This window comes from Paralichthys olivaceus, chromosome 19 (assembly GCF_024713975.1).
Source record: "Paralichthys olivaceus isolate ysfri-2021 chromosome 19, ASM2471397v2, whole genome shotgun sequence".
NCBI lineage: Eukaryota > Metazoa > Chordata > Actinopteri > Pleuronectiformes > Paralichthyidae > Paralichthys > Paralichthys olivaceus.
Window position 1 is genome coordinate 18,554,839 of NC_091111.1, and position 15,162 is coordinate 18,570,000.

The window sequence follows — 15,162 nt, forward strand, 5'->3', positions numbered from 1 at the left end:
AAATGAGATGAGTAAAATAAGTGAAGTAAAAATAAGTGAAATCTAGAAATGAACAGAAGAAAGTGGTTAAATTTCTTAAAATACAAACACAACCAACAGATTTAAATAATCAACAATCTAATTCTTCTTCGTTATTTTTCTTAAATGGTTAAAAAAAAAAAACATCCAATAAATGCAAACAATAAGTTACATGAAGTAAAGTGGAACATTGTGACCTAAGCCTCTTCAGGTGTTTTACACAGAAAGGTCCAGCAGACTGTGGGAGGCCGGAGAGACGGATGGACAGATGGGTTCTCCTGTTAATCATTAATAACCTGGATTAGCCTTCTGTAAATATGATGAATGCATCCACGGCTTCATTAGCTCGGCCTTCACACAGACGAGTGTGAGGAGGCAGCGTCAGGTTCGACCAACAGCTCCCCAGACCTTTTCTGTCTTTTCTTTGCAGCTGGTGTGAACTGAACAAAATGCTGGAGATGCTACAGGCCATGTTTCCTATCTGTCCCTGGATCCGAGTGAAGGAGGGATTGACCAACAGGGTTTGAGGATTAGTTCGGTTCAGTGTCTTCAAGGACAAATGCTCTTCGGTGTGGTTTCTTCTGACTTTTTCTTCTTGGGTAGATTTGATTTTTGTTTATTTTGACGCTGATAATGCCGATGAAACGCAGCAGCGAGAGCTCGGGCAGAGATGGAGCGTTTCTTATTCACTCTTTGACCAAGACTCTGTGCAGCTCACCGGACGGAAAACACACAGACTTTGATGGACAGACACTTTTTCCTCAGGAGGATGATTCTGGGATTAAATCAGGTAATGAAGCAAACACACTCAATTAACATTAAAATCCCTCTTTCATTTTCCTCCTTTATCTTCTCCTCTGTTCTTGATTTAATTTCCTCAGAGTCTTTAAATCTAAATTTTAGCTGTAATTTTCCGAGGTACAATAGTGACACTAGTCAACCACACGGTCGTGCTATTGATACAGGCTCCATTGAACTGAACGCAAGGTTAAATTTACTTCTCTATTAGAATTGATGTAAAATTGTACGTGGCAAAAATTTAATTAGCCGGCAAACAAAAAAGATGAAAATTGAAAGAGGTGATTTGAAAACACAGCTTTACTTTTCAGATTGTAAAAATAAAAACTTTTTATCCATTTTGTGGCTTAATAAAAGTTCTCATATACATCAGATGACTTTTGGTTTTCTTTTGTATTTTTTAATTTTATGCAAGACTTTATAATTATATAATACATCTGTATACTCACCAGGTTTTTTTCTTTGTCATTTAAAATAATAGATTCAGGTGGATAGTGAGAGTACGTGAGTCATTAAAGCATCTCATCATTCTTCTGAACAAAACATGTTTCTAATGAATCAAATAAAATAATGAATAAAAACTTTTAGATGAATTATCAATCGATCTATTTTAGTTGTTAGATAATAATTGTGGGGAGAGACATTTTCCAGAAAAGGGAAACTCGGTACATTAAACATCTTTTAAAAGCTGCTAAGAAAATAATAGACAATTATTTTTTTTACTATTCTAGTCACTTTTAAACTATGATGTAAAAAGACCAGAATCTATGTGAACTATATTGGAAAGAAAATAGATTAAATAAAGTAAATTAGGGCTCGATCGACCTCTAATCTGCAGCATATTCTGCTTTTCATTGTGTGTTTTATTTCCTTTTTTCTTGCTTGATTATTGGAAACTGTGGGCTCTATTAGTCTGGTTATTTTTCTCAGAAGCTGAGGACAGTAACGAGACGCCGTCCTCTGAGGACGACCAGGACCTGGTGGACTTTAACTCAGAGCTGAACATCAAACACAGCATCTCGTCCTCCAGGAAAACCATCAGTCAGATCATCAAGGACAAGAAGAAGCAGACACAGCTCACGCTCCAGTGGTAAGAGCTCTGCGAACAGTCCACAAGAAAATACGCCGCTCGTCAGTTGTATTCCTCCACCGACCAGTGCAGTTTCACTCGACGTCATTTATTTCATTGCTTCCAAATCTGAAGAGATTCTCTCAAGGCGTTCTTGAGATATCGTGTTCACAAGGTAAAAAAAAAGTGCTTTGTCAGGTCGCCTCATCCTTGACCTTTGACCTTTCACCGCCACGTTCCAATCCTTTTAATTTCTGAGTCCAACGAAACGCTTGTCACTTTAAAGACGTTCTCTCTGGGATTTCTCGAGATGTTCACAAGCAAGAAGAACCCACAGGTCACGTTGTGTTTACCCCGTAAACACAACGTGACGTTTACGGCCTCTAACAGAGAACCTCTGAAAAGTACAATTACAGTACTTGAGTAAAAGTACTTCTCTCTGACAACAGGCTGGAGGAGAACTACATCGTGTGTGAGGGAGTGTGTCTGCCTCGCTGTATCCTCTACGCCCACTATCTGGACTTCTGCAGGAAAGAGAAACTGGAGCCGGCCTGTGCTGCTACATTTGGGAAGGTGTGTGTGTGTGTGTGTGTGTGTGTGTGTGTGTGTGTGTGTGTGTGTGATTATATTTGATATGAAAGTTACAGTTTGTGAAATTTCCTGTTTCTGTTCTCATCAGACGATACGACAGAAGTTTCCTCTTCTGACAACCAGAAGACTGGGCACCAGGGGGCACTCCAAGTAAATATAAACCAAATTAAAATGTTTGTTTTGTTTTTAGTTAAAATGTAAGACTTTATTTCTAATCTTCGATGTTTTTTTTTTGTAGATATCATTACTATGGAATTGGCATCAAAGAGAGCAGCGCTTACTATCACTCTGTGTATTCTGGAAAAGGTTTGACCAGGTAACTTTATTTAGTCCAGTTTCCTTCTTTTACTTTTCCTCTGTCAGGAAAAAAATCTGACATATTTTAAAACTGATCTCCATATATTTATTTTAATCTTTCATCAATTCTGTTTCTTTCATCACAGATTTTCAGGAAGCAAACTCAAGAATGAGGTAAAAAAAAAAAAAAAAGCAGATGTGTGATATTCACTCAAATAAAAACATATTTTTATCTATAACAGATAAAATGTTGTATGTTTCAGGGAGGATTCACCAGGAAATATTCCCTCAGCTCCAAAACTGGAACTTTGCTCCCAGAGTTCCCCAACGCTCAGCATCTGCTGCTGCAGGGAAACACCTCCAGAGAGAAGGTTGGAGTTGGATATAAATGACATGAACTTTACTATAAGCAAAAAACAAAATAAGTCAGTCAGGCAAAATTATGAATTTTAAATCGCGAAAAACATTCAGAGTCTTAACTTTACACACCGCGACTGTTTCTATAAAACTTTAACCTGGCCTTTTGTTGATGATTTGAATCAATCACGTCTAATACCGTCGTCCTCTCCGCAGGTGGACACTCTGATCATGATGTATAAAACCCACTGTCAGTGCATCCTGGACAACGCCATCAACGTCAACTTTGAGGAGGTGATGATTATTATTTTATAGCATTTTATTGTTTCCGCTGAGAATGAAATCATTCATAAAGAGAAAGAGTCCACTCTAACTGATAAAATAAACTTTTCTACAAACGCAGATCCAGAATTTCCTGCTCCACTTCTGGCAGGGAATGCCCGACCACCTGCTGCCGCTGCTGGAAAACCCTGTTATCGTCGACATCTTCTGCGTCTGTGACTCCATCCTCTATAAGGTTGTTATTGAATTCTGTTTCTGTAAACTTCCTGTCCTGATGAAACGTTCTCCTGCCGTACTTTCTATAATTCAGCAAGTGTTTAAGTTTTTTATCCTCAACTACATGTGAACTTTGTGATTGATATCCTCTCTGTGTATTGTTCTGTTTTACAAACGTCTCCCAAATGTGTTTTCTCAGGTTTTAACAGATGTTCTGATTCCTGCTACGATGCAGGAGATGCCTGAAAGGTTTGTTTCTTAAACTTCACTTCACGTACACTTGATGTGATATTATCAAATATTCAGAGGAGCTTTGTGATATCAGTAATATCCTTGTTTAGAAAAAAAACGCCATTCCCATCCTAGAAAAATACTTTGGAAGGATTTCTTCATGTTGGCTGGAAGATTTATTTCAGTTTATGATGCCTGGATTCGTAGTTTTAAATATAATTCCTGATAATTTTCCTCAAAATCTCACTTTATCTTTTGTGAAGCGACACGAGAGCTGGCAAAGTTTTAAATGTCCAAAAGCAGAAACGTGTTTATGTTTATTAATTTTAAAAGAACAATGCACATCAATTAAGTCCAACATGTTAAAGCACCAGATTTATCGATACAGGCTAGTTTTCATCTGCAGTACCTGACAGGTTGACTGTAAAAAAAAACTACAAATACACACATGTATAAAACACAGAGGTACAAACACAGACACTCGACATCATAATAAATCAATGGTATCAAACATGACACACGCGTGTCAACCAAATGCACATAAACACTCAAACAAGACTGTGACTGTGAGAACGTTTCTTCAGTCTGTTGGCAGATATCCGCAACTTTGCCAAACACTGGGAACACTGGCTGGCCTCCTCCTTGGAAAACCTCCCAGAATGCCTTGCGGCTAAGAAACTCCCCATTGCTCGCCGCTTTGTCTCCTCCCTGAAGAGGCAGACCTCCTTCTTACACCTGGCACAGGTACGACAGAAGTGTAGATGATAGCTCACGCTAATTTCTAAATATTACAGTCAACACTGACTCTTGAGTTTCCTCTGCCGGTTGCTGCAGATAGCTCGTCCGGCGCTGTTTGACCAGGCCGTGGTGACGAGCATGGTGCTGGACATCGATAACGTGGATCTGAGCAGCATCAGCTCACAGCCGCTGCTCAGCGTTAACGCTGCCGGAGACCAGGACCCAGACATCTACTCTGAGTGTAAGTGCTGAGAGACGATGTTATTTTCTCCAGTCATATCACAGACTGTAAACAAAGACGTGACACGTCTCCTCTTCCTGTCGCTGCGCAGAAATGAAGCCTAAACACCGGGGTACGAATGCCGCCATCTTGTTTTTGACGTCATTTGAAGGCAGAGTCTGTGTTGTAGTGATCAGGGGGGTGGAGGCGTGGTATCAAGGTCCCACCCATACATGCGCTCAACCAATCACGAGTCAGTCTCAGCTGTCAATCATGACGTTTCTCCCCGTTTGTTATCATCAATAAACAAATTAAAACCAAACTCATATATATATATATATATATATATATACTAAAAAATTATATGAGATGATTTACTCTGCGTATTTGTGCACTGATCCGACTGTATCCTCCGTTTCTGTCGCTCTAACACAACACGAGAATCTCACGTGGTAATAACGAAGCTGCTCGATTCCTTTTCTGATCTCCTCTTTTCTCCAGACGACTCCATCACCGTCTTCCAGGAGCTGAAGGAGCTGCTGAGGAAAAACGCCACAGTGGAGTCCTTCATCGAGTGGTTGGACTCGGTCGTGGAGCATAAAGTCATCAAGGTAACAGCTGTTCCCCCGTCGTCACTGTCTGTGCTCATATTTGTGTGGACACACTCTCAAACGTCCTGTTGTGCAACCAAGCAGTTTGTTCTCTCTCTCTCTCTCTCTCTCTCTTTCTGCGAAGCCCGGGAAGCAGAGCGGGCGAACAGTGAAGAAGCGAGCGCAGGACTTCCTGCTCCGGTGGAGTTTCTTTGGTGCCAGAGTGATGCACAACCTCACGCTCAACAACGCCTTCAGCTTCGGTGAGAAAATCTGAGACAAACTGAAACTTGAATCTACAGCTGAATTTAAGAATATCTCCTTTATTTACTTCTTATTTTTTTAACACAAATATTCAAACTTGAATTGAACTTGAAACAGGTTTAAACACAATCACTAAAGCGACTGCAGGTTACAGGACGTCACTGTGTTTTGATTCCAGACACATTAGGTGGGATCTGAGTTGTCGTCATCATATTTTATAGATTTTTATATTGTTTTCTTACCAAACAACTAGAAGTGAATCTGCTGAGTCATTGTAACAGGGAGGAGGTTGGGCAACATCACAGTTATTCCTTCAAACCATCTTTTTTTTTTTTTAAAACACGAGCTTCTTATAAAAGCCACAGGCTGAACATAACGTTGTGATTATTGTTTGTGTATCCGTCACTTAGCTAATTGGTTTTGTGCCTTTTCTGAATCATTCAGTCCACAGGAAGTGTTGACCCCCCCACCCACGCACACACACACACACACACACACACACAGTCTTAAGCAAGTCCTTATTACGTAAGGTCTAAATTCATAATGGTCCTCACAAAGCTATAAGCACACACACACACACACACACACACACACACACACAATAGCGCCATAAATTGTAATGGCCAGACTCACCTTTATCAAACAGTGTTATCTGAGGGTCGCGTGCTCTCTGTTCAAACACACAGGCTCCGTGTATGTGAATAAACATCGGCCATTTGGTGGCTCCCTCCCTGAAGTGAAGCTCAGACGCAGCAGCTTTCAAACCTGTGACCCCGCAGGTCAAACAAAGATCAGCTGGATCAAACACAGGAATCCTGAATCTCAGGGCTCAGCTGGAATCTTGGTTTTTTCACCGTTCGACATGAGGAGAAAGTAAAGTTCTCGATTACCTTTTTGTTTGTTTTGTCAGGATCTTTCCATCTGATCCGGATGCTGTTAGACGAGTACATCCTTCTGGCTCTGGAGACTCAGTTCAACAACGACAAGGAGCAGGATCTGCAGAACCTGCTGGATAAATACATGACAAATGCAGGTATCAGCCATCGAAACAGACACAACGAGAAAATACAGCTGCTCACAGACACTCAGGGTCTGTGGCTCGTTTGGCTCATATTCTAACCACTGCACAGGAAGTCAACAGAGGGAGGAAACGTCAAGGGTCTCAGTTAAAAGTCAGTTTTATTTTCCAAGCAGTTTAGGTTTATTTAACTGTAAATAAAGATGGACGACATGACGGCTCCTCAAAAGTGAGGCTAACTCGTCTCTATCGCCCCCAAGTGGCAAAAAACTGTGCTTTGTTTTGTGAGTTTCATCGGATGTTGTCGTTGACGAGCTGCTGCGACTCTTCCTTCCCTCAGATGCCAGTAAAGCTGCGTTCCTGGCGTCGCCCAGTTCCTGTTTTCTTGCCAATCGCAACAAGGCCAGCGCCGCCATTGACCAGTCGGTGAAGAACGAGTCTCTGGGGGAGCAGCACACCTACATGTCTCTGTCCACCGATCACCAGCAGAGTCTGGAGCCGAGCACGGTCGTCTACCAGAGCTCAGACGCAGCCGGTTTCACCGTTTCAGGTAAAATGTAAAAAGTTAAAATCCACCATTTTGTTTGTCCGCTGACAAAATGTTATGGATTCTTCCCTGGCCCCGCCCCTTCCTCTCCTCTGTTGTTCATTCTTCATCTTCCCCCTCTCACTCAGGTGGTCAGTTGGACTTCTCTCAGGTCAGCGGCCCCCTCATGACGCCCCCTATCTCCCCAGCAGCGCTAGTGCACCGAGGCTCCGTCATCAACCAGGGGCCCATGGCGGGGAGGCTCCTGACGTCTTCAACGTCTTCCTCCGCCTGCTCCTCCTCCTCTTCGTCCTGCCTCTCCTCTCTCAGTGCCATGACCCAGCCGAGCCCCTGCTCCTCCTACCCGGAGACCCTGTACCACTGCTTAGCTCAGACCAGCCCTGGTTACTTTCCTCCGGCGAGCGGCTCCTCGACCCCGAACTACCAGCCCACACTCAGGTCAGACAGACGACATGAAGATGGAGGATAACGGATTTATTATAACACAACTCCTTGGATAAGATTCTTTACCTCTCAGTTATTTTGAAGCAAACTGCAGAGTCTCCTCTTATTATTATAACGTAACTATTATATTTGTTTATTTCTGTATTTTCAGATCTCAGAATCAGTGTCTGTCCTCAGTTCAGTCTCAGACCTCGTCGCTGGCCTATCACCTCTCACGATACCCGAACTTCAACGACCAGCAGCTGAGCAAAGACCTGTTCTACAACCACCACCCTCCATCCGTCCATCCCTCGTCCGGTGGCACCAACTGTAACCTGACACCTTACGGTTCTGCAGTCCGACCCACGCCCGGCTACAGCTCAGGTTCAGATCCGGTTCAGACCGAACAGACGCTGGACGCTCAGACCGCAGCTCAGATTCTGGACTCGGCCGAGGGGTTCGGCTTCGTGGGGGCTGGACTGAACCCTGCGAGTGGGTGTCAGGGACAGACGTACGCTGGACACACGGGACACACCGGTGAGGAGTCCCACAGAAGTTTATTTTAAGTTCTGGTCAGGATGAGGCCTTGGCTCCACCACGTTGTGTTCGAGATGACACAATCCGGTACCACAGACAAAATCAAAATGATTTCTGTTCCTTCAATGACCTCATTTCTAAACGTTCCTCCTGTGACAGGTTACTATGGCAACAGTTACCTGGAGAGCCAGCGGATGACATCACTGGTCGACCAGCACGTGTCGGTCATCAGCAGCGTCAGCAGCCTGCGTCCGTTCCCCTCAGCGTACTCCGAGGTCCACGACCCGCTCAACATCCTGGACGAGCCGGGGAGGAAAACGACAGGAGCCTATTTCACAGAGACGGAAACCACAGCAGGTCAGACGGGTTCTTACGAAGTATCTTCAGCTGTGGTGAGAAGAAGGATACTTCATTTTAAAGTGTACAGGAAAAGTCCTATTGACAACAAACACATGTTTTCACTCAGATCACTCGCTGCCCTCGTCAGGATCGGCTCCCTGCATGTTCGGAGTTCCCTCTGCGTTCAGCTCGCAGGAAACCCTGTTGTCTCAGCAGCGAGTGACGTCGTCCTCGGAGGTGCAGGACCTGGTGTCCTCGCTGCCGCCCATCAACACTGTGTTCATGGGCGCAGGGGGCGTCCAGTGAAAACTCAAACCTACACTCAGCTCCAGAGTCTGAGGGGGACAGTGCGTACGCACCAGCGCTGCTGGGTGGAAAGAAAAGAACAGTGAAGAGGACAATTTAACCCCGGGACACCTGAACTGTGAGGTACAGTATGAACCTGAGGAAGCTGCCAACACACACTATGAAGCATAATTATTTAAAGACTGTTTAAACCTGGAAGACACCGGTTTTAATCACATGTGTTGTACCTTGAGCTTTAACATTTTACAAATAAAAGGCCTTTAAAAGAACGAACCTGTCTTAAATTCAGATTTGAGGGATCATACGTAAAGAATAAAGAGTTCTAGTATCTGCTGCCTCTGTTCGTCTGTTTAAACCTGCTGGTTTATGAGCGAGGGGAAGTTTAACGATATGTTGCCTGAGCTGTGTAAGTTTGTCGATATCAAGTGGTTTGAAAATGTCTTAAAAGGTCCCATCCTCGAACAGTTCTCCAATCAAGACACAGATCAGAACCCTGAAGATTTTTTAATCAAGATCTTTGAATTATTCTTTGGGAAACTTAAAATCTCACACGTTCCTTTATCCAGATCTGCTTCAAACTATAACGGGTTCTTCCCTTACCCATACTGCATCTGTTTGTACCCAACGTAACAGCGACCCACACAATAGATGTTGAACGAACATGACATTCAGAACCACAAATGTCAACTTCATGGTGGTCGTGGGTGAGAAGTTGGAGGGATGAAGGTCAGGGTGATTCATCCTCTGGATAAATGACATAATGATCCATTCATCAACTGCTGAGATCTTTTGGTTCGGACTAAAAATGTGGATCAAACGACCGAATGACATTAATTCACAGATTGAAACTGAAATGAAGAGTCTTTAGTTGCTTTGATGAACGATAGATGGATGATTACGTGTTCCCTCTTTATTTTTTTCACCGTGATAACGGAGATTCTGAACAGAGCAGTTTGTGTTCTTGTCTTTGTCTTTTCCTCTGCAGCAGATTGACTCTGAGTCAATAATAGAACCCAATAGAATTCTTATCTCCTTCGATTCAAAGCGCTGGTGTCAAACCAGTAAACACACGACTCTTTAATGGCTCAACTCGCAGATTACACGACGGAGGCACAATTGAAGTCGGCCGGTTTTTATTTGTAATTATTTGTTTTTTTTCTGCGACACAATGGAGCGAGATACGACGGAGATAAAGGTGTTTACCAAAATGTTACGAGAACCAACAGAGACGGATGGTGAGGGACGGAGGGACGAAGACTGTAAGAAAAGCTTTTAATATCACACCATGGTGACCTCAGTCCAACATGGAAACACTCTGCTCTTCAGTTTGTCCGTCCAGGACCAGATGGGAAGTCATAAAACCACGAGATCAGAAGAGGATCAGTTTGTTTGAGCAGTTTCCTCTGACGAAGGAATCAAGAGTTTTATCAAACAGGAACCAAAATAAACGAATGTCTGCCCGTAAGATTTTTAAACAAGATATTTCAAGATGGTGGTTTCACTAATATTTTATATTATTATTATTATTTATTCTTGAATATAACCACAAACTCACAATCAGCTCAACAAACTGAGAATAAGACTTTAAATTTATATTTTTCATCTGTCGTTTCCAAGTAATTTCACAGCACGTTTATCAGAAACTTTGATTTAATTTAGTGCCAATTATAATGATTAAACTTTTATAATAAAGGTTTTTATTAAAAAACAACAACATTTGTTTAATAGAGTTTTGTCAACTGTGTTTTTTTGGAGCGAACAATAAAATCTGTAAACTTGAAGAAGAAGAAACTCAATCAAACGTGATTGTTAATTAAATTCAAAAGCTTTATTAAAACCAGTTTGATATCAAATGGATAAAAAAAAGTATAGATAATTAATTAATTCAGGTTTTTTCCTGCCCTCTTGTATTTGTCATATGAGAAACAGTTAAAACTGGAGAACACCGTTGACTGTTTATTAAAAACCTTATTTATAAAAACTTGTTTGCATGAGTCAGAGTTTTAGGTGAATGGCGGTGACGTGCTCGTCCTCCCGCCTCCTGCTTTTTACACGTTATCTACTCAGGAGGAAAAATCCATTTCAGGTGCTCATGTGGCGGCACAGGAACAGATGGTGGCGTATGTAATGATTACAGAATCCCCATGTTAAAATACTTTAATTACTAAGTCAATAATGCTGCAACAATTGCTGGAGCTTCGGTGTAAAAACAACAGAAGGCGGAAGGCAAACTTTGGGCCAATGTTTAACCAGAACTTTGCATTAGAGCCGAGTGTGTGTGTGTGTGTGTGTGTGTGTGTGTGTGTGTTAATGTCGTACAAGCTGTGCTGCAGGTAAGATTGTCCTCATATATAAAGCACATGTTGTGTCTATGAGTAATAATGTGATTCAGGAACAACAGATGCAGTTAGACTAAAATCCTCTTTATATAATTTTCCAATTCATTGTGATAAAATTAGAAAAACATCAACATTCGACCTTAATAGTTTAATTATTTTTGCTTTTTAAAAATATTTACATCCAATTTATGACAGAATATTTTTGGCAAATTAGATTCTGGAAACAAAACGTGACAGTTAAAGAATGAGACAACGCGTGAAAATGAACTTTCTGTATTTGCACGTGTTGTGACATTTTGCTGAACATGTGTCGTTAAAATTGATGAAGTTGTTTTCTTGGTTTGTTTTTCTCAGTATGTTGATGGTGAAGTGTAGAAAGTGTTTGGATCTTCTACCAGCTCAGTCTTTCAGGCTGCAGTGCTCCACACGTCCATTAGAGAGCAGCACTCTCTCATATTAAACTTCAGTGGTGGACGCTCGTCTCAAATAAAAGCCTTATTATTATTTCTGTATACAAGTATAAGGATTAGACATAGTTGAACAAATGAATAGTGTAACGCAGCTATTAGATTGAAATTCAAGGATTTTCAAAAAGGTACAAACTCTGTTGATCCAATCAGGAGAATAAAACTATGTGTTTGTGTGAGACGTACTTTTTTTAGTGCATTTCTTAAATGTGTTAGATTTGTTACAGGACATTAATAAGACAGAGGAAGAGAGGGGACCACGCATCCTACCTTAAATCTTGTCTTTAATGGGAACCTTATCTTTACGTCTAATCCTTCGAGTGATTTTCCTCAACGGGACATGTCCCCATAACTGTGCGAACAGATTTATGTCCCCGCAACACGATGAAAACCTGCACCACACACACCCACACACACATTCTCACAGTATAAAAGCATCAAATTATTCACCAGAGTCGTCCCTCACAGACCAACATAAAAAAGACGACATAAAAGACTTTTAGTGGCTTCTGCTCTTGGAAGACTCTTCCCTGACTTGACTCACCTTGGCGAGACCCAGAGACATTAACGAGGCTCCTAATTACGTCCTTAGCTGCGCCTCAATAGCTGCTTCATCGCGTCAAAGTAGAATTTAATTTCAGAGTTGAAATCGGGGGAGGCTCTGATTCTTGGGTTGTTTTGCGGCCTTGTAGTTAATCATTTATTTCTTTAAACTTTTCTCAAGCCTCCTTTACGTTCACTGAAGTGTGTATTTAGTGTGAATGTTTTCTTTAAGACACAAGGCGAAGCTGCTATTGATAACAACGTCTCACATTTTCACTAATTTTACTCGGTAAGATGCACAAACGCTGAGTTGTGCAGACGTGTTTTTCGCGTGTGTAAGTGGTCGTGATGTTTGAAACAGAACAGACTTCATGTCGCGCCGACGCGGGAGGATGAATGTTCATCCTGCAGAACATGAACTGATTGAACTGATGACTTATTGCTTCAGTCTCTCACCCGGCACAAAACAGAGAGAGAGAAAAAAGCTTGTTCGTTCGTCACAATGTGCCGTTTACACCTCTTGTATTCAGCAAGTACAAAGATCCATTTGGTAAAAGCCCCGGCTACTCTGTGTGGCATTAATTGCATTTTTTTGTTGGGCGTCTGGATGACCGTGAGAAGTTTTTAGGTGTGTATCTGTAAGATTTCGTTCTGTGAATCTGAAGCGTAAATCACAGGCCAGTTGTTGAATTCAATCTGTGGTTGTAGCAGCGTATGAGGTCTGACCGTCTGCGTGGATGGTAAAAACTTTATGGATGACAGAGCATGATAAACACACACTGTCCCGGGCTAAGGATCAAACAGTGATACTTGTACTTGAATTTAAATCCTCTAAAAGTGAATTATATCTGTTTTTATTATTGTAGCAAGAATCGCATGTGTAAGATTAGCACTGTTCTATCCTCAGACGTGGACGTGTCATTTGGATTTCAGTCCCTTTTTAAGGTGGAATCAACGTTGTTGGTTGAGTCTGATGGTAAATATTGCAGTAAATAATAATAATAATAATAAATTCAATACTTTATTTTCCCCATCTTCGTCCTCCACAACAATTTATCCTCCTTTTTATCCGGAGCTACGTCTGAGAAACCGAGCGAGTGGAATTTCAAATCCATCAAAACAAGAACCATTCACATTCTGTACATCTCAACCTTGATGTGTATAAGAAGCAAACACGCTCCCAACCTTTTTTTTATATTTACCTCGCTTGCACTCAAACCGTCGTACAAACTTTCAAGTTCAAACATTCTTGTCACTTTTTTCCCTCGAGATTTTCCTGCTCCTCCAAAGCAAAGCCTCCTTTCTCTCCTCCCTCGAGGAGACGTCCTTTCTAATGAGCTTTTATAAGCTGATGTCTTTCACGCAGCCGGAGTCAGAGTCCGTGTGACCGTGTTTGTAATGTCCTGGAACCGGCTTCAGTGCAGAACCCAGTGTTCGACTGATCGACAATTAATTGATATTGATATCTATATATATAATTGATATATCTTGATAATTGAATAATTGGATTCTGTCAGTTCATGTCCGGTTATTTGCTTGTTCCAGCTTCTGAAACGTGAGGATGTGATACGTGTTTTTGTTCCATCCATTAGTTTCAGACTGAAAACATGGAGCCAAGAAAGAACCCAACCACTTACGGGACTGATTCGATGAAGGTGCTGGATCCAGTTTCTTTAAAATTCTGGGTTTTTGTTTTTCAACATTTTCACCATATTCTTGATACTTTCATGTTTAGAACACTGAAACCTGTGAACGTGGGTAATTTGGTTAAATTAAAGGACCTCGGTGGCGTTATGAGCTCCGCTGAGTCACATTCTACTTAAAAAACACAAAAACTGCAGAACCTTTCTTTATTTCCAAGGAATAAATGTACGAAACGTAGTAAAAACAACTATAAGAAACAGAAACACGGACGCAGGAAGCTGCTGCAGAGGTGACGGGTGAGTCGACCCGGTCGAGCTCTGAAAACTCCTTTAAAGAAGAACGTCCGCAAGAGCTGCGAGTAACTGAAGGACTGAAGTGACTTGTCCTCTAAACAGCATTGTGATCATCAGAATCAAACGAATATTCAGTCCAAGGGCACGGCGGGTGCTGTTGTTTGCCGGGCTTTCACATGAACGGCAGAGAATCTTTATGAACCTGCTCTCCTGAACCTTGAGCAAATTGTTTTCATTTCTTAATGACACTTAATGCATCAGAAACATGTTTCAGCTCGACCTGCTAATGGACACTGCGCCGGAGAACTGCTGATATAAAAACTTATACCCCTTAGAAATGAGTCCCCTTCACACGACTCGCTCACCGAGGGGAAAAAGTATAATCTTTGTATTTTTCTTTTTCTTTTTTTTTTTTCTTCTCGTCCTTGAGCGAACAACAGCCATGTTTTTCTCCGGTCTAGGAGGAGAGAAGAAGAGGACACTTGTCGTCAGCCACCAGGAATAAGCCTCGTCTTTGAGTCGCAGTGATTAAACACCTGAAAGCCACCAGCGTCTCTGCAGAGCAGGACTTTCTAACGCTTGCTACGAAGAAGCGAGAGCGGAAAAGTCAAATAGATTTTTTACTTTAAGAAAAAACATACGTATATATATATATATATATACTCATCTGTTTATTGCTTGTCTTTTTTTATATTGATTTATAAGAACAATGTGTCTTCGTGTTTCTTTCTGGATTCGCTGGGACACATTTCGTTTGACACTAAAATGACACTAACTCATACATTCAACACATTTCCTCCTTTAAGTCACGATCCATGAATGTTCCTCTGTCTCTCAAGACAATTTCCTGGATCTGCCTCCTGATCCTCATCCAACCAGAATACAACAAACCCTCCCATTAAGTTTCATGGAATTCTGTTCATTCCAAGTTTCGTCTGTGTCTTCAAGTGTTTTCAAAGTTCTATCGTTTTATCATCTATGGCTCCTCGACATGTTGCATCGTCACTCGGACATTAGGGGGCTGCAGGAAAACTG

General features: G+C 41.7%; 1 protein-coding gene across 1 annotated transcript; it reads left to right on the plus strand.

Moving 5' to 3' along the window:
* Positions 1-383: 383 nt before the first annotated feature.
* Positions 384-9,171, plus strand: rfx6 (regulatory factor X, 6). The gene is made up of 20 exons (XM_020109168.2): positions 384-808; positions 1,747-1,906; positions 2,335-2,458; positions 2,565-2,626; positions 2,715-2,792; positions 2,920-2,947; positions 3,037-3,144; positions 3,347-3,424; positions 3,534-3,647; positions 3,828-3,877; positions 4,444-4,603; positions 4,694-4,838; positions 5,319-5,428; positions 5,553-5,670; positions 6,582-6,704; positions 7,030-7,239; positions 7,365-7,674; positions 7,832-8,196; positions 8,356-8,553; positions 8,663-9,171. The coding sequence occupies exons 1-20, from the start codon at positions 652-654 to the stop codon at positions 8,839-8,841; spliced, it is 2,877 nt and encodes a 958-aa protein (XP_019964727.2). The 5' UTR covers positions 384-651; the 3' UTR covers positions 8,842-9,171.
* Positions 9,172-15,162: the final 5,991 nt, after the last annotated feature.

Excerpts from the sequence above, each read along its gene's own strand:
- rfx6 (XM_020109168.2), top strand. The coding sequence starts at position 652 with ATGCCGATGAAACGCAGCAGCGAGAGCTCGGGCAGAGATGGAGCGTTT. Across the intron at positions 3,425-3,533 it reads TCAACGTCAACTTTGAGGAG|ATCCAGAATTTCCTGCTCCA; the intron begins GTGATGATTATT and ends CTACAAACGCAG. Across the intron at positions 8,554-8,662 it reads AGAGACGGAAACCACAGCAG|ATCACTCGCTGCCCTCGTCA; the intron begins GTCAGACGGGTT and ends GTTTTCACTCAG.